At 27.5% G+C, this 23,869-nt stretch overlaps 1 protein-coding gene across 4 annotated transcripts in view; it reads left to right on the top strand.

The window, feature by feature from the left end:
* LOC107439674 (uncharacterized) overlaps nucleotides 1–23,869 on the top strand; it is an 88,879-nt gene that overhangs the window by 19,746 nt on the left and 45,264 nt on the right. For 3 of the 4 annotated variants that reach the window (XM_043041242.2, XM_043041241.2, XM_071183190.1), the window contains 5 exons: nucleotides 4,578–4,751; nucleotides 11,098–11,207; nucleotides 14,245–15,729; nucleotides 18,575–18,669; nucleotides 21,290–21,432. In XM_043041242.2, the coding sequence (XP_042897176.1) occupies nucleotides 4,578–4,751; nucleotides 11,098–11,207; nucleotides 14,245–15,729; nucleotides 18,575–18,669; nucleotides 21,290–21,432 (2,007 nt within the window). Of the gene's footprint in view, nucleotides 1–4,577; nucleotides 4,752–11,097; nucleotides 11,290–14,244; nucleotides 15,730–18,574; nucleotides 18,670–21,289; nucleotides 21,433–23,869 lie in introns of those variants that run through there. The other variant, XM_043041243.2, reaches the window with a different exon arrangement.

Genomic DNA, 23,869 nt, shown 5'->3' with positions numbered 1-23,869 from the left:
GCCTGTAAATTTGTTGAATAACCTTTTGTGTGTATATATATATATTTATTATTATATATATATTTATGTAATAATTTAGGCATTGTTGAGTTATCAGTTAAATGTTTATTCAGAATAATTTTGTATTTTTAAGGAAATAAAAACTTAGTTACTAAGTAATACATTGAATTTATTTTTGAGACTTTCTTCAGCGGCTGTAGAAAATTTAAACACATGAAAACGATGCTATGGTGCCGCATACTGTCATGCCAACTATTAGTGACGAAGCTTGCCTTTCTCAAATAATAACAAATATATATTAAACAACACTCTAGTCATGGCTCGAGAGGTGCGTGAGGAAGTTGTACAGTACTTAGTGGAGCATTGGGATAAGGTTTCCATCTTATCTCACATCAGAGATGGAAATTTTTTTAATGCTTCTGCAAATGATGCTAAAATGTCCTGAACTCACACTAACTGTTTGTAGGATTTAATAGCTAGACAGTTAAAATTAAGGGCAACAGCTAGACAGTTAAAATTAATATCTATAGTTTAAAACTAATTAAAGTGTTAGGATTGGAGGAGGGGTTGAAGAATTTGAATATTCTTTCTCGTCTTCTTTTTTTTACTTAGTTTATTATTTGCTTATGTATTTGATTGTAACCATGATATATTTTTGTTTTGTGTACCTGGCAACTTCAATGCCTAATAAGTTTGTTTATGTTCTATATTTCTTCCCGTCTAATTCTGCATTAAGTCTTTTCGTAAATATGTAATGAAAGAATTGAATTTTCTTTTCAAAAAATCTTCGTGAAATTTTTGCGTGCTGTCCTACTTAAGATAATTGTTACTTGACGGACTTGGATCACTCAAAATAGAATGGAAAGAACAGTTGCTAACGTAAGCAAACGCCACGTTTCAGCAACCAATCAGGATCGAGATACTCACACTACGTCCCATAGTTGATAATACTGAGGAACAAGTATTTTTTGCTTGTTTTTATTTCTTGTTTTGAACGGATCTCAGGTTTTTTCTTGTCGCTGATTTCAAATATGCAATCGGTTTCTCTCTATAAGTTACAGTGTTTCTGCAATTTAATAATATAATTCTCACCAGGACTTTTTTGTATTATAGGGCAAACTAACCAGTGAAGGAACACTTAAGCTTCGCTTGCCTTTTAAAAAATCATATTAATTTCAAAATTCGTAATTTCAGTTAAATGACAGTGTCAACATATTTGTTACTAATTGCAAATTATGTAAAAAAAATGTAGAGAACTTACATAATATTGATTTAAAGTTTTGGAGATTCAAATAACAAGTAGTAAGAAAACCAAGTGAAGGAACAGCTCTTACCAGTGAATGAACACCCAGTAAAGGAACAATTAAATTTTGGTTATTTTTTAATGCTCTTTACGAATTTATAAGCCATACAAATATTTAAAAACAAACCTATTCTTGAAATTGTAACATATAAATACTTGAAAAATGTTAAATTTTTTTTGCAATCAGGAATTGAAAATTAAAGTGTCGACATATTAACACATACTGTTCATTCAGTGGGAAATCTATGCCCAGTAAAGAAACATGCCTGTTCCCTCACTGGTAAGAAGTTGTTTTTCGTATTTTTAACATACCTTTGCGGAACATCACTAAAGGTACAAGAAAATTAAAGTTTATCTTTTATTTCCATTAACTTAGAAAAAAAAACAGTAAAGCAACACTTGTTTCTTCACTGGTTTTTCATCGTTTAATGATCCAGTGAATAAACACCCCCTTGTCTCAGTACTTTATTATGCTATGATGCTTAAAAAAAAAAAAACGTAACTTCATAAACTATATTTTGAACTCTCTCACTGTGAAAAGTGAGAAAAATAAAACTATTACATGCAATTAATTCTAATTCAAACATATAAATACAAACACTCACCTTATAATTTTTTCAAAGAAACAAGGTGTTGCAGAGTTAATAACAAATTCAAAAATTTTTCCAGAGGTAGTCTATTTGACCAGATAATCCAAAACATTGCTCGATGACTTCTTATTGTTTGGCAGTAAGCTTTTGTTACCAATCAATCTAAAGAAAAACTTTCAAATTCTTATTTTTAATCAATATATATGAAATGTTCCTTCACTGGGTAGTGTTCCTTCACTGGTTGGTTTATCCTATTTGAATGAATACTTAGGCTCCCTAATTCTCAGCAACGAAGGCAGTGGTAGGAGGATGGCAAAAATACATTTTTGCTTATAACGTGTTAGGTTAAGGTTATATGGTTTCGTCTTAAGTGTTATTTTAAAAGAAGCAGACAAATGTATCTGTATGTATATAAATCTATGGGTTCTTTATAAACATAAGCAAAAATTAAACTAACTAAACTATCATTTTTAAAAAAAATTGCATCTGTTGAAACAAAGCTAATTTCATATTTGAAATCCCTCACCCGAATCAAAAGTCCAAGTACTTGTATGAATGCACCAAAAAATTTGTTCACCAGAGTATTCTTTGCTAATTGTTTAAATTTTTTGGAAGATAATTTTATATATTTTGACGATAATTATTTAGATCAAAATTTGTGTACTATTATGTGTTCTATTATTTGTGTACTATTTGTGTACTATATTTACTATTATGTGTTATTTTTAGCTTGTTTTTTTTTCTTCTTATCAATAGCAGAACATGAGTTTTACTATACTAAATTTTTATTTTATCTTTTCCGAATTAACTTATTGAATAACATAGGATTCTTTTATTATTCCTAAGTCATAATTTGATTCACCATATAAATGAGAAAAAGAACAGTCTCTTATAAAACTTAAAGAAATATAAAAAACACTTAAAGAAATATAAATTACTGAATTCGAATTATTAAATTATTCTTTAAAAATTATAATTAGTGGATTTTAAGGAGATAAACAATTTTTTTTCATGATAAATTGATAATTTTTGGTTGAGTTTTTCAATATTTTATAACTAAAACTGATAGCTGGAATAGCCGAAAATAGAACCTGTAATTTGCTTAGCTGAATTATCCGATAGAAATGTCTAAGCTAACATCAATTCACTCATCTGTCCACTAGAAATTCATCAATGATCAATCAGTTACAGATGCGACCAATAGGAATAAGTTTCTATTAGGATAGGAAAATATGAATCATTCTATAGGAATAGTAAAAACGAAAATTGATTAAATGATAGTGTATCACTGATTTAGTTCAGACTCTGATTTAAACATGACCATAGATCAGATATAAGAATAGCATAATAAAAAAAGGTTTTTAATACCTTATTTTTCAAGCACAATAACAAAGACAAAATATCTTTGTTGCACGTAAGGCGAAAAAAATCATGGAGCATCGCTTACTTTTAGTATATATTAAACTAGGCGTCTATGACAAAATGCTGCCTGTCGCTCGTCAACCCCCGAGCAGCTTCCCCAGCTCTTTTTTGATAGCTTCACGACCGGTGTAACGACCTCAGCAAATACTAAAACATGGAATTTTTGTATATCCGCTTAAGCAACATGTTGGTACATAGACCAAAACTATTTCTCATTATATGCATATGTATGTATGTATATTGTCTTCCTTTATTTTTGTTTTATGTCTAGTTTATGACGGAACATTTGATTAGCGTTAAATTCCAATTGGCGATAAATTTTATTTGGCGATCAATTATGTTTGGCAATAAATTATATTTGGTGACAAATTCGACTTGATGATCAATTCTATTTGCTGATAAATTGTGCTTGTAGAAGTCAGAAAACGGTTGAGACTTTTATTGTCATCATACTCAGAGCTTCAATTGAAATTTGAGCGATTTTGATTGATATCGATTTACGATTGAGCTGCATATCGATTGACGATCCATTCTAGTTGGTGATAAATACTACCTGTTAAGAACAGGAAACTATTGAAAATTGTATTGTATAAAGATAGAGCTTTATATAAAATGTAAGCATCTTTTTCATTTGGAAAGTGGTTGAAATTGAGAAAAGATCTGGATGAATGTTAACAACATATTATAAAAAATGCTCGTTATAGTCTATAGCTTTGTTTGAGCTTTTGATTTTGCATGTTACGATTGGTAGATTATGTACTGTTGGAAGACTATATGTACTATTGGTTGAATATGCACTGTTCGTAGACTATGTACTATGTAGCTTAGGTATCTGTATGAAGATTACTTGAATTTCAAATGCTTAATAATATCTAAATTTATTAATTATTGTTATCAATAATTTTTAACTGAAATATTTGCTGTAATTCAGATTTGTAAAGTTTCTCGATAACTTTTTTTATATCTTTGAGTTTATGGTAATTGTTTATTGTTATCATTACTATGAATATTAACTCTTTATTTAACTATGCATATTAACAATTTATATTTGTGTGTAACAATGTGTGGTAAAAAGTATGTGTTAAAAGTATACGAAACTAAAAGGTTACGATCTTATTCATGAAGTCTTCAATTTCTCAACTAAACTCGTCAGATTAAAAAAAAAATGTATATTCTGTGATAGTTCATTTCCATAAAACTTCTTAACTAATTCTTCAAGAGCGTTCAACACTTTATTACAACAAGGGTAATTGTTTCTGCAGTTTGAAGGCAACTGCTCCTCGGTTTTTACAACCTCTCTCCGTGAAGGATGAAGAAGACGTCCGCACTTTGGAGTGTCGAGTTGATGGATATCCCAGGCCGGACATTTTCTGGGAAAAATCTGGCAGAGCAGTTGGAAAATCTAGAAGAATACATATGACTCGATCCGGAGACAGGCAAGTATATCAACAATATACAAATTTATCCATGAAATATCACAAATGATTATTAATGAAATATTATCCAAAGTAAATTTAGTTTAGAAGTAATTAAAATATAAAACTTTTTTCATAGTCATAAAAATAATGGTAATTATCATAAGTTATTTAATACTTAATAAATTATTTAACTCTTTTATCTTTTCTTTTAGTGGCTTTTCTCAGATTTAAATAACGTTCTCTTATAGAGAATGCAAATTCATTCAAAATTAGAATAAGTCAAACCAGGTATATATTATATGAAAAATTGTGTTGAAACTATGTTAATAATACAATTTTAAAAGGTTCGGGCTTACTAACATGTTTTTGAGCCTATTCTACAATTAAAATATTATATATGTATTTTTTTTGTAGTATGAACAAAAACACAATTTTAAAATGCATGATTTAATGAATTAACTTTCGAATGTCTTTTCTATTATTAAATTTAGCAATAATAAAAATTAATTTGTATACTTAAACATCAGCCTATATAAATTATAAATAACAGTATGCTTATCGTTTACAATACGATATTTTTTATTGCAAGTAATATCGTACTGCGATAAAATTCCTCAAATTCTAACAGAAGGAGCTAAAATGTCATTTTACATGTTCTTCTACCATGCCATGCAATTAACAATTCCAATAAAAAAATTTTTTCTTGTTTTAACAAAATGTAACTTTTGGTAAGTAAGATTTAATAAACTAAATTTCGAAAAAAAATTTTCTCCATTAAAATGATCGTTTTAAGATCAAATATCGATCTGCAAGAGTCATAATTATTTTAGATAAAAGTAAGTTAAAATGCCTTCCATCATCTGAAGGAAAACTCAAACGCAATAAAAGTAAGTGAACCAAAGGAACAAAGTAATAATTTAAACCAAATGTTTCTTTTAGATAACAATAAAATCATTCATAAAGCCTACAGTTTTCTAGCATATGAATTATTAAACATTTTAAAGTATAAAAGAGCTCTGTTTGTTAAGTGTTTTTATTTCGTAGTGAGTGAATGACAGATGATTCTTAACCATGATTTATTTTACTAATCGGCATTCATTGTTATTTTTTCTCAAAGGGAAAAGACATATTGCAAATTATTTTTCCGATTTTGTGTGTAATAATACATGAATTAATAGCTGAATTTTTTTTATATTTATAACACACGTCTCAGCAGTGTTTTAAACGTTATTTACTTGTGAAATACCATAGTACACTTGTTCACTTGTAAAAATGTTAATAGAAAAAGTTAAGATTTAAACTCACTAAAAAATTAATTAAATCTTTAAAGCTATAGTAAAAAGAATTATTAACTGTAAATCATTCTCTAAAAATATGAAGAAAAAAAAACCACTCTGTAAAAATAATAGTACATTATTTTTACACATAGATTTGGCTTGAAGAAATATAGTGATAGACGACATTTTCATTGAAAATTGACATTTTTGAATTTGATTGTTCTTTAGCATATTATTTCCAGATAGGTACTTGACTGGTTTACGGGACTTACATTGGATAACAAGAAACTTGAAAATTGAAGTGTTTTTCTCCAAAAATGATCTGCACACCAACTTAAAAATCTTAAACTGTTATATTCCCCTGAAACACCCGGCTTATTTGTTCTATTTTTCTTCTAATTTAGCTGCTCCGATAAACAACTATACATATTTTAATTTTTTTTTTAAGTGCCCACTTTTTGTAAATTCTAATTTTTCACTTCCATCTTTTTTTTTTTTTTTTTTTTTTTTTTTTTTTTTTTTTTTTTTTTTNTTTTTTTTTTTTTTTTTTGATTTGATTTGAGCGAAATTTTTTACTTTTTAACTTGAGACGACAGTAACATCATTATCAGGTATATACAAAAATGAAAATTTTTTCTTAACTTCATTTATGTTTATATAAAATAGTATTAAACACAGAAAAAATTTCTCTTAGTTTTATAGTCATCATTACCTGAGTATGTAAAAACGAATTTAAAAATCATTTGGATGCGAAAAACTTAATAAATATTTATTGAAAATCGAATTCCTCAATGAAATTAAATCACAATCCTCAAAGAGCCTCTTTTTCACTAAAATTAAAAGTTCATATAAATTTTTGCATGTTTTCGTTTTCAAATATTTTCTATTTATTAAATTATTCGGAAATGGCTCTTTCGCCAACAATCCTTGATAAAAAGTACGTAAACTATTGATAAAATAATCAGTTTAATGGATAGGTAATTTGAAATTTATAGTTTGAAAATAAAGTAGTATGTTATAGAATTTATTATACCATAGAAAGAGTTCTATCTAGCAATTTAAATAGAAACCTATATTAATATCTTCCCCCTTTTGAATAGTCTTGCGCATAAAAACATAATGAAAAGTTTTAAGCTTACTTAATTCTAATAGATGGCAGCACCAAAATATTCCCAGTCCCTCAGCATTATTGCAATTCGAAATACTTACGCACTATAAATTATATATGTGTATTGAAGAATTCTGAATGATAATAAAGTAGGCAAATAGTAATATAACCAAATCATAACAGGATAATAGAAGATTGTTTTGACAATAGCACTATATTCCTTCAGTCTTCAACAAGAGTGATAAGCGCAATTATCTGAATCGAAAAAAAGCTGGCCAAATATGAAAAAAAAAAAAAAAAAAAATTCATTTTTTTTAAACTTAAATTCTTTTTGATGTCTACAGAACAATGTAATAGCAAAGAAAAAGTCGTGCATTAGCTTTTTTCTACTAAAATAACTGGGTGAACTTATGTTTCTTTTCGAAATTATTACAACAAAACTAATTTTTATGATTTTTTTATTACCTTATTAAAATATTGCCCTTTCAAAATATAAATGTCTAATTACAATAAATAAAAATTGTATTTTACTTGCTCATATTGCTCACATTTAATTTTTTAAAAATATGTAATTCAATATTTGATTTTTTTAGAAACATGTTGAATTTGAAAATTTTTGTTGCATATGGGTATGATAGTTAAAATTGCATAGTTCTTGTAGAGAAAAGTTTATATAATTATGTACACAAAAAAAAGAAAAAAATTAGTAGAGCATATTTTGCACCACAAGAAGTTAAAAATCAAAAAGTAAAAATAATTTGCGAGCGTTTATTTTTGTTGATAAACTTTCTTATAATTAACCTAAAGAGGGCACACATTTGTCTGAATCGAAAACGCGAAATGCATGTTGCCAAATGCGAAAGGAAAGTTATTAGAAATGTTCATAGAACAATATAATCAGAATCACCGAAATTTAATGTTTTTTTCTTCTAAAAAAGTAACAGGCTGATTTTAGTTTGTTTTTTTTTAAATTATCGAACATTACAAACATTAACATATTTGGACATTTCAAGAAATTTTTTTTATACCTTGCTAACGCAAATGTACCTTGCTTTAACGAATGTGCAAAAACGTAATTAAAATATTTTAAAAAATTGCTTTTAACTTGCTCATGTAGACTTTTAGAAAACATATATTTCAATTTCTGATTTTTAAGAAACCTCGTTGAATTCGAAAATGCTAATAGTTATAAAATTGCATTGTTCTTGTAAATTAAGGCAAACACAGTGAATATTAGTGAAAAAAAAAGAATTAGAGACGCATTTTAGTGCCAAGAAATATTAAAAATATATTCAGTGTGTTTGACTCGAGTATTTCAATTTTGCAGATAAATCTTGATTCAAAAACAGTGAGGTAAGGGGATAATTGAAGCGATCATAAAGTCCAGTAGCGTACATAGACTTTGGTGCGCTTACCTGCAAGATTTTTAAGTGTGCTATAAAGTCTAAAAATATACGAAAGATAATTGGTTTGCAAAAGCATAAATAAAAGTAAAAATATTTAAAAATAACGGGCTGGCAAAAGCAAAAATAAAATAAAATAAACAGATAAAGAGATAAACAATAAAATATAAGCAGACGATAAAATTAGAAGTCAATTTTTGTTGGTTTTCTTTAGATTAGTTTTTGTTTGGAATTTGAGTTTCCTTATATCCCGTTTTCTTGTTGTCTTATGATCTTTTCACTATCCCATAACGGGTAATTCATATTTGTTACTGTTTGTGTTGTTTGCGAATAAAAGTTTTTTATAAAAAAACTGAACAGTTCTTTAATATAGCTTGATACGCTATAGTGTTCTGTCTTCGACTTACCACAAAAAACTTAAATTACAATATGACACAAAAGAAGAAAAGGTGTTTGGATATTTATAATCATGAATTTCATTTTAATTTAAGAAAGTGAAAATGCTAATGAAATGATGAAAAGGTAGAATTAAGGTGCTAAATTGAAACTCTGACACTTTCCATACATAAATGAGAAAATAACTCACTATCTTATAGTAATTATATTCAAAATTCATTTAAGGGTAATTATTATTTATAAAGTAAACTAAAAAATATTTTGTAAATAAAAAATATCTTGATTTTAACTTATAGGGTTATTTTTTCTGGCTAGTGCGCCCTCATACATCATGCGCCCTCCGCATCGCGGGAGGGAGTTGCGAGGGTGTTATTTACACCCTACCTGAAGTTCAATGAAAGTATTAGTTTTGAAAGTTAATCTGAAAAACGCACGTTTTTTTTAATTTTTATTTATTTATATTATGTTTATTGCACATATCTGTATATGCAACCTTTTTCTGCAAAACAGGAAAAAAGCTTTTAGGTTTGTAAAGGAATAATGTATTTCAAACACTAATCGAATGATTGAATTTAAAACTTATTTGAATGACTAATTTAAAATAGAAAAATTAGAAAGTTAGTTTGTTATCTGCAATCAAAATAAGTCGATTTAATCTATCTAAATAAACGGTTATTAACATGTTATTTGGAAATCTACACAATTTAGACAAATTATTAAAAACTTAAGTTTTTAGAAGTTACAGTCCAAAACAAGAACATCTATGAAAAGTCGTCTAGAAATATGCATAAATATGAATAGCATCATACTTCAAAACTTTTAATAATTTAGAATAATTTTTGTTTTATACAGGCTCTGAAATGTATTTTTTTAAAATCAACGAATTTTTTTTAAAGAATTACTTTAATTTTTTAAATGAAAGCATTTCTATAAAAAAGATGATCAAAAGTTCATAAGTTACAAACAAATTGAAGAAATTTCTTTGATTCCCAAACAATTCGGGTTTACTTAGCCACTGGAGTGAATAAAACTATTTTGTTTGAAAACATTCGGATGCTATTTTGGCCATACTATTTGAGTTTTAACTTTCCTGCCATCAGTTACATGCTTTAGAGAAGCTCTGATTCACATATTTCAATGCTGTGTATTTTTCAAAACTAAATTTATAAACCTCTACTTATATTTAAGATAATTAACGTGTATATTTTCATAACTTCAATCGATTTAGAAGTTTCAATTTTGCCGCCTTGATGAATCAATCATAACTCTATTGATGTTAAGCGGCACAAGATGTTTAGAAATAATTCTAAAATTTTGTACAGATATTCTCGTTAAAAAAAAGAGTAACTTTTAGTCGCTAACGTAAACCGATCAGCAAAATGAGTAATTTTTTTAATATTAGGAATTTTGATCAAATTTTCGCAATATTTGTGCTAATTGAGGCGGGAGTAGATATTAATTCAGAGTTTTAAGAGTTTATATGTTTCTTAATGGTGGTAATTGATAGTAGGAGATTGAGGTCAATTAAAAATTTCAGATCAACCTAAATAAATACAAAAAAAATAAATTATTTCTACATATATGTGTGCATAAATGGGTATTTTATTTGTATTATACGAGGTGACAGTATGGAATGCGTCATTGTGCATAATAAATTGGACTGAATTTAACCCCCAAGTTAACTTTGTCATATACTCCTTAACTCCTCCAATTTTCTATACCCTCAGATCGTTTCGCAAAGGTGCAAATTCGATCCCTAAATATCGCATGATTAATAATGTCATGGACGAACTAATTTTGCATAGAAATGTTGCCTTTTGCGTTTCAAATCACCAAAGTACTGTAAGCAATCTTATTATATTCCAATTTTTTTAGTAAATACATACGATCAAGATTAAGAGTTTAAAAAAACCGTGACTTTATTTTTTGATAGTATGATTAAAGCTTACAGCTGGGGAGGGATGTAAACAAATAATAAAACTTACAAAACTGCATTTTTATTTTAACACATTCCTCTAGCAGTTAAACTAACAGCATTCATCGATGACGTCAAAGGAGGAGGGAGAGAAAGGGATAGAAACTGTATAAAAATATAATATCGATACAACATATATCATACCGTGTATTTGTTATGTTTATCAGAATAGACATTCTTAACACTGTTTGTTTGTACAATGCAGGTGCCTACTGCAGATCAAGATGCCTCAGTTGGAAGACAACGGCTTGTACAGCTGTATAGCGACAAACAACGTAGGGAGGGCATCTACGCAGATGAAAGTGTCCTCGCCCTGTAAGTTGCTGAAAATGAATTTCCTCATCACTAATATTATTTTGAGTTTTAAAATGTGTGATAAAATCGTTCTTTTTAACAGGTATGTACAATATTTTTTTTTGCTACTGAGTTGCTATAATTTTTAGAGATATGATTGTTTAGATCTATTATAGAGTTATTTAATTTATTTTTTTGTAAAATATTACGATTATTTATGTGTTAACTTTTATTTTATTTGTTTGATCTCCTTTATATTAAATTCATATAAAAAAATATGCAGTTAAAAAAATTAGAATCAAATTATAGTATTGTGCAGATTTTCTACAAATTTTGTTGAAATGTAGTATTTTGAAAATTTGATATTAGTTTGAAACATGATATATCGAACAAATTTGTTGTGATCTTATTTGAATTATGGAGTTTATAATTCTTAGACATGATTCACTAAGAAAAAAGAAGCATGGTCAAAATTACTAGAATATGGTAAAATGTACCACGTTCCTGACACTTTGGGAAAATCAAAAAGCTCGGTAATTTTTACCTTTAGAGTATTGGTAATGATATTAGTAAAAACTAACAATAAAATATGGTTATGTAACATGTGATACAATTTTGTAAGGGTGATGAAAATTGGTAATTTTAGCATGATACCTTAGAGCATGGCGTCATTCATTCAGATAAATTTACTTCTCAGTCTTGTATTTTTTACTAAATGTCTGGTAATAAGAACAATAATTGTGAAAATAAACCATAATTCCCGGTAAACCATTACCAGATGAATGGAAAAATTACCAAATGAATGGCTTAAATTTCGTATATTTTGGTTTTTATTACCAGAATTAATAAAAAAAATTTTTAGTACCAGAAGTGTCATTACCCTACTGTACGGCAATTTTACCACAGTTTTTCTCCCCTTGTTACACGAATGAGTTCAATTTGTGTAGGAACATGGTTCAGCTGAACACTTTATTAAGGATTCAGAGAATTTGCACTATGTTATGAAGATATGTTATTAAGTTCAATTAACAATAGTTCAATAATTGTGGTTCAACCTTGAACTAATTTTTTTGTTTGACTAAAGCTTGTCGTTTAGATTTTCTAACAGTTCTTACAAACGCTTAATAAGGTTCGAAAAAATGTAGGTATTAAGTCGCCAGATTGAAAAAAGTAAAGTAGAACTAAAACAAAATTGATTCGATGATACAGCTGATTGATAATATTATTATTAGTAGTTTATTAACTATGAATAATTTATAAGATTTCAATTAATTTGATAACATAGTGTTTGTAAACGTAATAATCAAGACTAACAGCAACAAATTTTAAGTAATAATAAAGACAAATAATATTTAGTAGCAGAAAATTTCAGAAAAGACAATGTTTAAAATTTTACAGGACTGAAATACTATGCTACAATATTAACAAATGTTTATTTATTTTTATTAAAGTTATGCTAATAATCTTTAATTTCGCTTAAACATTTTTTTGCTTTTAGCATTAAGGTAAAGTCCTAATTTTAAAACTGTTTTTTTAAAAAAAAAAAAGTTTTACGCTTTAAAACTGAAAGCTAAATTTTCAATTTTCAGATGTTAATTTTGTGTCAAATATTTAAAAAAATGCAAATCTCAAATTTTGTTTATATTTTTTAGTATTTGAGATATATGTTTCTCATTGAAAAAAGTTTTATAATTTTATTATATTTTTTTATAATATCATTTTACCATAATTAGTAAATGTAATTTATTGGAAAAAAATCTTTCCTTTTAACCATCAGGTTAGTGATTGCACGTGAGACCAACAGATAAAATTTATAATACCTTAAATCAGGGTAATAAAAAAAGTAATAAATCTTGGAAATGTACCTGTCTCTGACTCAGAAGGCGAAATTCTACGTGGAAATGAACAGCGAACACGTAATACGCCACCTTTAGAAAAAAAAGCATGATTTTTAAATTCTATTCCATTTTGACAAACCTTCTTCTAATGAAAATAATAGTTAAAATACTCGTATATCAAGAATTATAGTTTTTACTGATGATGTAAATGACTTACTTTACTGACTTTATGTCGAATTTTGTTTTGCCCATGTGAGATATTTAATTAGACAGTATAACATTAAAAATATTTTATTCATTAATATCACACAATATCTATCGATAGATATTGGGACATCGATGCAAATTGGTTGAAGTGGAATGATTGTATTACATGCTTTGGATGGTACGGACTGGGATTGGTCCAAGTTCATGGTAAGCTCATTACCAAAACGTATCACGCTGTTTTGAATGACAATGTGCTTTCTACGTTGTGCCAATTTTACGAATTGGAAACATGTTACTTCCAGCATTGTAGAGTTAGCAATCATCTGCCGAATTTCGATACAAATTTGTTAGTGTGGCAACAATGGTGAAAACCGAATGAATTGACCTGTTCAGAACCCATACATGAGCCCCATTGAGACCATCTGGGACGAGTTAGATAAGTAAACTAATTGGTACAAGAACCATAAATTATATTACCATAATTATTTATCAACATTTATCATTAAATATTTAAACACCCATGATTCGTATTCAACAGTTTGTAGTGCAGCTATGAGAGGCAATTATGATTTCATTCCCCTGTAGTAGGTTTTCTAAGACTAATGACGGCTAATTTGATAAGACGGCAATTTAAAATTTTTAAAGGTAATTTGTCCTTTACCAAATTTAAACTGCTGTTTGTCTGCTTCCTTCGGCGATCTAATTAGCTCAAGAGTTCCTTGATTAAGTTCAATCTGATTTTTGGACAAGCCAATCTATTCGACTTCACAATATGACTGTTAGCGTTGTCGTCATGTAAAAAATATGGGTATAACACGTGAAATCGTGCTGTATTTGTCATCATTGAGCTTATCATTATTTGGCAAACCCAGGAAAATAGCTTCAGACCATAATTCATATTCGCCGTGAGGTATCGGTTATTGGTAGTTAGTGTATAAGGGAATTTTTTGTATTTATAATCTCACCGACTAGGCTTATCTCATTTTTAATTACCGTGAATTTTTCTGCTCTAGTTTCTTCTTCAAGACGGATGAATGGTGCCTCTCTAAGACTTAATTCTACTAAAATAAACGGAATTCAAGCAAGAATACTAGAGTTTTCTACTCTTGAACGAGCTGGAGAAAGTTTCGTTGCCCAAAGTGAAACTGGTCGAATCATGTTTCGAAAGCGTTCACAAAGTGGAGGGGCGAAAACTCGCCAGGACAATCTTAGTTTACCCTCTAAACCCAAACAACCAACTTTTACAAGCCATATAATTAAGAACTCGAACGATAAAGTTTCAAACCCGCCAACCACGAACGGAAATGTTGAGAATTCAATAAACTTAGAAAAGAAACGTCTTTGTAAGTCTATGGAGGATTGTAGAAAGGTTAAAAAGAGCTTCTTTAATCGAGTTAAAATCCCTGATATTTTCAATTCTTCACAAAATTATGAAAACAAAAGTTCCAGCTTACGTTCACATGTATTACAGCCATCCCAAAAAGTGAATGGTGTTTTTAAAAGTCATAGAACAAATTGTACTGACGCATCTCAAAAATATTTATTTACAAGTAGTGTAAATTTGTCAATAAATATTGAAAATCAAGATTTGCAAAAGGATAATGACGGAAATCATGAGCGTACTTCAAAAAATGATAGGCAAGAAGACTTAGCTCAGAACATTGCTAGAACTATAAAAGATGGCTCAAATGAAATTATTAGTGATTCGGACACGTGTTCGAACAACTCTTGTCAAAATAGTATTGAAAATAAAGAATATAGAAATGACACGGGAACGTATAATAATAGTTCTTCTAAATTGGAATCAGAATTCAATCAAAGTCCCCGTAGTCTGAAATCTAAAACAATTAATAACGAACTCTTAAACTGCGTTAATGCAACAACAAATTCTGACTGCATTGAAACACCGACACCCCTAACAACTCGAGAAAGAATAGCAGCTTATTTAAAGAAATTCGAAACTTCGAATTCCTCAAAATCGAAAGACTTAACTTCGGATAAAATAAATAAAAGTGCCAAAAGTAAAGAATATGGACGTAGCAGCTTAAAAACACCAGCGCCAACAGAAAACGATTCTAAATTTTTCAGTTTTTCAAAATTCAAAAGAAGAAAAAGCAGTTCTGATGCCAACAAAAAGAACAGTATTACCGAAATACCTAATACGATATCAGAAATGGAAGACCACCCGCAAGCAACTACGTGTTTAGAGAATTATGAAAAAGAGCCGTCCATAAAACTTCCATTTCAGACAAAAGATACGATATTTATAGATCATAATTCTTCTGTACCTGGTCATCCGGAAGACAAAAGACTTGTTAAAGGCGATGTAAGTGAATGCGTGACAGAGGGCAATGCGGAATCTGAACCAGGGAATGTATGTTTGGAGGAAATCGATCTGAGCAGTTTGACATTCGATCGTATCGATGTCAGTCTCCTAGAAGAACTTGATCCTTTTCAAACGGTAGCTCAAGAACGGATGCATTTGACAGCAGATAATGGTAAGATTAATAATTTGTATTAATAACAATATATTTTGCTTTGTTACTTGAGTTTCTTGTTTATTTTAAACAAGTGATCATATTGCGGTTATTTATTAGTAATGTTTTGATAGTTTTCCCAAATTTATTTTCAGTTAGTTAGTAAGACTTTCAAGGAAGAAAAAATCGTTGAATATTTTAGAGCTGTCCTAAACAGTTCATTGGTATATTTTCTAAAATTTTAAGAATCCAACAATTTCAGCGGTGGAAAAAATATGCATATTTTGAGAATTTTTTTTATCCTGAGAGAATAAAAAAAAAAAATCACGCATTTTAGTAAAAGGCGCTTAATAGTTAACTGCAAGAATCATTATTCTCAAAGTCGAAAAAAAATGATGACTTAATACCTTTTCTTCAATTAAGCCGTTTTTTAGAGGGTGTACTGCTGGAAAAGCAGGATCTACAGCTTGTAAGAAATAATGAAATACAGAATTTCTTCTGCTTACATTTTACGATTAACGATTTACAAAAAAATAAATAAATAAATAAATAAATAAAAAAAAATCCAGGATGAAATTTTAAAGTTTTTCAGAAAGAAAACCTCTGAAAATTATTAACTATGCAATAAAATAACAATACGCAATTGTTGATTAAACATTGACGACCCGATTAATGTAGGGTTAATGCATTTTTTAGCTACCCGATTAATGCATGGTCTAAAAATGTGGCATTTACTGTTGATTCAACTATGATGGCAAATATATGCATGCCATCCCAGTAGTTCGGCCGCAGGAAATTTTAGAACGCTAGATGGAACATTGTGTTATTGTTGGGTGAATTATTTCACGAATAGGGAGCAAAAAGGCAAGAAAAGTACTTACTATGGCTTATTTCAAAAATGAATTGTGAACAAACTGCATATTTTGAGCATCTTCAGCTACTTAATAATGATATTGTAACAAATCACGTGAGATAAATGTTCCGTATTTCTACCATCCGCAAAAAGAAATACAAGTTTTCTTTCTAGCAATAGTGCCTAAAATAATGATGATTTTGAAAAACTTCCTATACCATTTATAGAAATTTTTTCACATCATTTTGCTTAAACTATATTCAAAATGAAAAATATTAATATCACAATAATAATAATAATAATAATATTAAATCTGCTTTTAAAAATGGTTGATAATTTACTCAATTTAACAAGGAAAAAATTTGCTTTCTCCAATAAATTATACAACTTAAATTATGTAATGAAATTATTATTTTATTGAGAATCGAAACAGCATTTTAAAATTCCCCGAAACAAGTGAAAATAATTTTAATTTAATTGTGTAGTTCTTACATTACTTTAAGTGTGTTTCTTCAATTTATCATTCGACCCGTAATATACAGACCAAAGTAAAATTAATACAGAATATAATTAAATTTCATTTAACTTATTTTTTAATATGCAGAAATTTCTTGGTAATTTAAAATGTAATAAAAATTATGCCTGAAATTCAGACATTTTTATTATCTTATTATATATATATATATATATATATATATCATAATAAATAAAAACGAAAACACACGAAGAAAATTAAGAAAAACAATAAGTTTTGATTATTGCGCATAAGCTGCAAGTAAATAGAAATCATAAAATAAGTTTAAAATGTAGTGAAAACAAGGGAAAAACAGAACAATGAAAAAAGGAAAAAGAAATAACAATAATAAAATAAAAATAACAAAAAAACCGACAAAAAATTTCAAAAAATCCGGAAAATAAAAGATATAATCTTTTCATCAGCTCACACGATTATATCAGCAAGAATGAGTGCTTTCTAATATTACATCAATATAGCCAAAGCAAAATATAATCAATACAATAGTGTGAGAAGCACTATAAAAATTACAAAAAATAAAATAGAACACAATAAGTAAATATATATATATATATATATATATTATATAGCNCACACACACATATATCACACACGTTTATCACACACATATATATATATATATATATATATATATATATAATTCTTACTAGATCAACAAATTAATATTTAACTAATAAAACGAAACTAATCATATAGATAATGTTTTTATCATTGCTCTTATTTTCTTCCGTGTATGTTTTTTAAGTATGGACCACGCACTTGAGTACTAACTAAGATTTTTTTTAAATAAATATTTTATACGAAAATATAGTACATAAATAAATAAATAAAAAAATTATAAATTCGTTTACTTGTTCCTGCAAACTTTATATTTAACTTTTACTGCGTTCGCAGCTCTTTGTAAATAATAAATAGTGGTTACTAGCGTATATTTATGTTAAAAGAATTCAAAATATCTAGTTTAAAAATTTAAGGATTGTATATATAACTTAAATTTATACCAAGCCCTGGTATTTGAAAATATATCAATTTACCGAAAAAACAGATTAATAAGGCATCTTTTCCATCATTTATTTATTTGTTTTTTAACTTAACTCTGCGGGCTCTGCTTTTGCATTTAAAAGCATCTGCTGATAAACCACTTTCTGCCCGCAATATCCTTAACTAAATAAGTTTTTCTCAGAGTTTCAAACGATATTTTCAATAAAACGATGCGATATAATTATCAAAAAAAGATAAATATCGTTTGAAAATTATATTAGCCATACATAACTGTGAAATTCCTTAAAGTTGTTCCAAAAGAGTTTTCTTTAATGAATTAATTGAACGCCGAGCGATATCTTTTAGCAAATATGTAGCATTGGTGATAATGTTTGCGAACAGCTGTTGAAATGTGAGACTAGGAATTTTTTTAATCTAATGAAAATAAAAAAAGTAAAAGAGAAAAAAAACTTAAACAAATGCTTCTTTCATTACAGAGGACAAGTCTAAAGAGACTCTATCTGATGCATCGGAAATCTCAATCGAAAAGGATGACATAAAGATTGAAGTACCCTCTATTAAAATAGAAGTGGTAAGTCTTTGTTATTTTAATTATATTTTAATAGCTTTGATAAATAATCAAATAAGTGATCTAAACTTTACTTAATTTGTATTTTTCATGAAGAATTTTTTACGTTGGTACAGTTAGCTTAAAAGTAAAAAGAAATTTCTATATGTTAATTTTTTATTTAATTCTGGACTGTACTAAATTTGTTACCAATATTAATAACTTCGTAGAAAAAAACATAACTTCTTCAAAACATAATTTCTTATTTAAAATCATTAATTAAATGCAATTTTTTCACTTTTTCTTCATTATTTGCAGGTAATGAAACATAAATTGTAATATATATACAATATTATAACAATATTATTTTATTTGTGATTTTGGTCTAATATAAAGACATCATATATAATTATAACAATTAAAAATATTATTTTCTTTTCCTTTGAGCTTAGTGCAAACTGTCATATCTGTAAATATTATTCTTTTTAATTGTTTTATAAAATTGTATGACTAACATTTTTGGAGTTCAAGGAAATTTTATTTGAATGTAAGTTCTGAATATTTTTGATAGAGATAATATATAATTTATAATACAAAAATTCATGTGTAACAGTTTTATAATGTTAAATTAATTTTGTTATTTAAGTTGGTTTGTTATGGGCAGTTACTTCTAAACAAACAAAAGTGATTGCTTATAGTTGTTATATAAGTTCAATTCTGTTTTGTCTAATGAAACTAAAATATATAAGTTATTTGAATAATTCATTTGGTAGTTTTCTTTTCATATGGCAACGGTTTACCGGAAATTCTGTTTTTCAAATGTATAGTTCTTATTACCTCATGTTTAGAAAAAAAATACGAAACAGAAAAGTAAATTTAATTGTATAAATGGCTTTAATACCATGGTCTAAGGTATTATGATAAAATTACCAAATTCTACCACTTTTACCAAATTTTGTTGCGGATTATAAAACCATATTTTATAGTTAATTTTACAAAATGTTGTTAGTTTTACCGAAAGCATTACCAAAGTGCTTCGGTTAAAATTCCCGCACTTTTTGGTGTTTCCATAGAGTCAAACACGGTAAATGTTACCATATTCTGACAGGTTTGACCATACCTTTTTTTCTCTGCTCATGAAGATACATTTTGAATTAATATTTTTATGATTGAATGTAGAGACTTATATTTTACAGAAATGAAATTGCCCTTTAGATCAGAAGTTACCTTTCCATTATACAAAATATCAAATTTTAATTCTGAATTGAGCATTGCATTGTAAATAACCGTAACAGTGATTATATTTTTCTTTCTGTTACATAGTTGTTTGCTTTTTCTTTCAACATTTTATTTGAAACATAGGGAAAAAGATAAAATATTTCAAACATTACACATGTTTTTTTTTTGTAAAAGATTAAATTTTTTCCAGAATATTTTTAAATTCATTGCTAAATTTCAGTTTTCCATTATTTTTGTAAAGACTACGATAAAAACTTTCATTATGGTGACTTATTTTAAAATGTTGCCAGTATTAGTTTTTGACATTGTCAAAAATTTAATCTTAATGATAATAGAAATTGTTGTGACATTTGTTACTAAAGTTTATATTTATGTTAGAAATAAAAGAAAATAACACGTGAAGTAACTTTTCAAAACACCTGAAAACTTATGTTTTAGGCTCTAAACTTATTAAAAAAACATTAAAGTGAATAGGTTTTCGAATATTCAACACTTACACTAGAGCTTAATACAATAGATACAACATATGATAACTTAATACAATAGATATAAAATACCTTAATACAATGGATATACAATAACTTAATAATAAAGAAAATGAAGAAATAGATTTTGAATAACTTGAGGTTTAAGAAATTATGAATAATTTTTTTAAACGAAAATTTTTTTTTCTTTGAGATCTGTTAATATTTATCTAGTTATAGAGAAACTAACTAAACTATTTTCTCATGTGATCATTCTGTGCGAGAAAGTTAGCTATGTACAAGCTCAAATACGTAGAGTTAGATTATGACATTAGGGATAACTTCCATGTTACTTACAGTAAATGTGATGGCAGATTCCTTTTATAAAGTTTTAAAAAAACAAAATGAAATAAAATGGTTGACTAATATTTTCTCAAAAATATTACTGTTACATATTACTGCTGCATTTACACCAATTAAACATATTTAGATTTAAATGACTTTCCAAATTTTACAGATTGCATTAAGTACAAGTTTACAGCAAAGAATTTACACTGTATAATAACTTGATTTTAAAGATATACTTGAGTAGCCCTTAAAACCGTTTTCATTAAAACACACACTTTTGACCTATAATTCTTTTTTTAATCCCTTTCAATTTATAGTCCTGTTGTGGTAATTTGAAGTGGCCTTATAAAGTAAATAATTCTACCCAGCAGGGAGTACGTGGATGGTTTTCTTTTTATTAGAGGAGATCTTGAATTAAGCGGAACGGCACCGCGCGGGGAACAGAATTGCGTTTTTCTTGGCGGCAATTTATTTTGATTGTTGCCGCTTGCAGGCAATGACTCACAAGTGAGTCGCAGCAGTATTGAGATGTTTATTTGATGAGCATAAAAACAGATATTTTTTTATCACTGATTGATTTTATTTTCGATTAGAGTGCTGAGGACAATGAAGAAGACAATGAGATGCGGGAAGATAACGAGGAAATCGTAAATTCCAATCAGGATCTTTCAAAATACTCCAAGGGAAGAATAACTTCTGAGGCTGCATTGGTCAACAAACTGTCAAGGGGAATTTGGTAATTATTGGAATTTTTTTTTATTAGTTACTTAACTAACCATAATATATTTGCAACTTATATAATATATATAGATTATGCAACTTACTATTTTAATGCAGCAGACTTTATTTTTTTTTGGTCTTCACTTGTTTAGAAACATTATATAATAGTTGTAAAGGTTATAAATAGAATAATAAAGCACACTAATTTAATTTCCCTGTAAAACTTCATAAAACTAGTAACTTTTAGGTACCCGACTACCTTTCTTAAGTCACTTTTGACTAAAATTTTTTTTTTCTGTTTTTGACATAAAATAATGTTGAAAACATTTCTTACAACTGTTTGAGAATCATTTGCTTTTACACAAATCGAAAAGAAGTTACACTATTTTAAAAACATCATTCATTTTGGTTGTTACATAAATAACTGTGCCATTTTTGTCCTTTTTCCAAAATTAATTTTGCACTTATTTTCCTCCATTTTAGAGACAATATCTCGAAATATTTTAGTTCGATTTGCTTAAAATTTTTCATGAATGCTTTTTACATATATGTCTAAGGAATGGATTACGCACTAGTGTATTAAACTATTATTTTATATTTTACAGCTAAAATTCAAATAGCTAATTGTAATTTTCGGCCTTTTCTTGCAAAGTAAGTTTCGATGTTTGCTGTAAAGTATCTAAGCATTACTATTATGTCTAATACGCTGTCTATTCCCTAAGTTGAGTTTTTATGAGTATTATAAAATATATATAAATAATGAAAATAATAAATTTAATCAAAGCCATGTAATTTTGAAAAGAGGTCAGCTTTCAGTCCTTTTTTATCAGTTTTCCTCTCATATTTTCTAAAAATAATTTTTTTCTTTATATTTTTTGTATTCATACCATGTTTCAGTGTATATTATACACATAAATCCAAATAAAAACATTTTTAAATAAAAAATCTCAAAATTTTGAATCTTAAAGTATTCGGGTACCTTAAGCAGTAATTATATTGTTATGATTTTTACGTAATTAAAAACATGTTCACGTTCAGCTGTGTAAAAGCAGTCATGATTTCATGCAATTGATAAAAAGTCATCCTACTTCTTTTTTTTCATTTCACGAAACAGGACCAACCCAGCGATAGTGTTGAATTACACTTTATTAGTCGATGTCTACAAATACAGAATAATTATTACAAAAAATACAAAACGCAAAATATTTATATGTTTGAAGATTGACAATTAGATTTCATTATGATTTATTAGTGTTAAAATATTTAATTTAGTTGGCGTATATTCCTAATTAGAATGGGTTTGGTTTTTTAACTCGGTTGTTATCATATAGACAACGTACACAGTTATAGAAACGTTTCTTTTGCCCCGATTACTAGATTTAATTCCGATTTCAATTTGATAAAGGTCTCAAAATAATGTTCAATGATGATTTAAATTTTGATCTAAATGATTTTAATTGAATTTTTGAGTGTCATTTAAAATATTAGCTTTTTTAAAAAAAATGAACATCGTGTAAAAATAAATAATTAGGTGCAAAAATTTTGAATATGACAGCTTTGCAAGGAAATTAATAGTTTCCTATTATTATTGTTTTAATACAATACAACGAACAGGAACATCATGATACATTTAAGATTTAGTTATTTACTCTGATAAAAAAATATTTATTTTCTTTGAGCCTTAATAATCATACAAATATTTTTACACTCCTCATTAGATTAAGTGAATAGCAAGTTTTACCTTTGTTGAACAGAAATATGGTTCCTTTTCCTGTACTTAGGCATGTTTGAACGAAATTTAAGTTCAAAGTACTTATATTACGATACAATAACGATGATAGAATGCAATGTTTATTTTAACAGTCTACGATCTCCCAATTCTCAAAAAAAAAAAAAAAAAATCTAATATGCACAAACAAAATTATTATTTAGAACTAAAAAAATATGTTTATGCCAGTGGCGGATCCAGCTGGGGGTTATAGGAGTCATGACCCCAACCCCCCAAAATTGAGAAAAAAAGTTTTTTTAATAGTTTACAAAAGAAATAAAATATTTTAGAAATTATTTAAGGGGGCATATACACTAGGTAGGTCGGAAAAATTGATTTTTTCCCCATCTAATTATGTTCTTCACTGTTTCAAGAATCATAATCCAAAAGATTAAAACGAAATTCGATTTTGAATACTTGACATATTTATGTATTGTTCTATTGTTCATTATGAAAAAAATAAATGAGAAAAATGTAATTAAAAGCCCCAGTTTTTTTTAATCAAAAAAAATATTAAAAAAATTTTTTTTATAAAAATTTTTTTGTTGGGGGGGGATCTTAGTCTATGACACCCCCCCCACGAAAAATTTCTGGATTGATCCCTGGTTTATGCACAAATTTTTAAATATTTTTCATAGTTGCCTTTCCCTTAGAAAATTTCTGCCGGCGCTACTGACAATCTTTT

This window comes from Parasteatoda tepidariorum, chromosome 7 (assembly GCF_043381705.1).
Source record: "Parasteatoda tepidariorum isolate YZ-2023 chromosome 7, CAS_Ptep_4.0, whole genome shotgun sequence".
In the NCBI taxonomy this organism is placed as follows: domain Eukaryota; kingdom Metazoa; phylum Arthropoda; class Arachnida; order Araneae; family Theridiidae; genus Parasteatoda; species Parasteatoda tepidariorum.
This window is presented reverse-complemented; position numbering and strand designations above follow the sequence as displayed.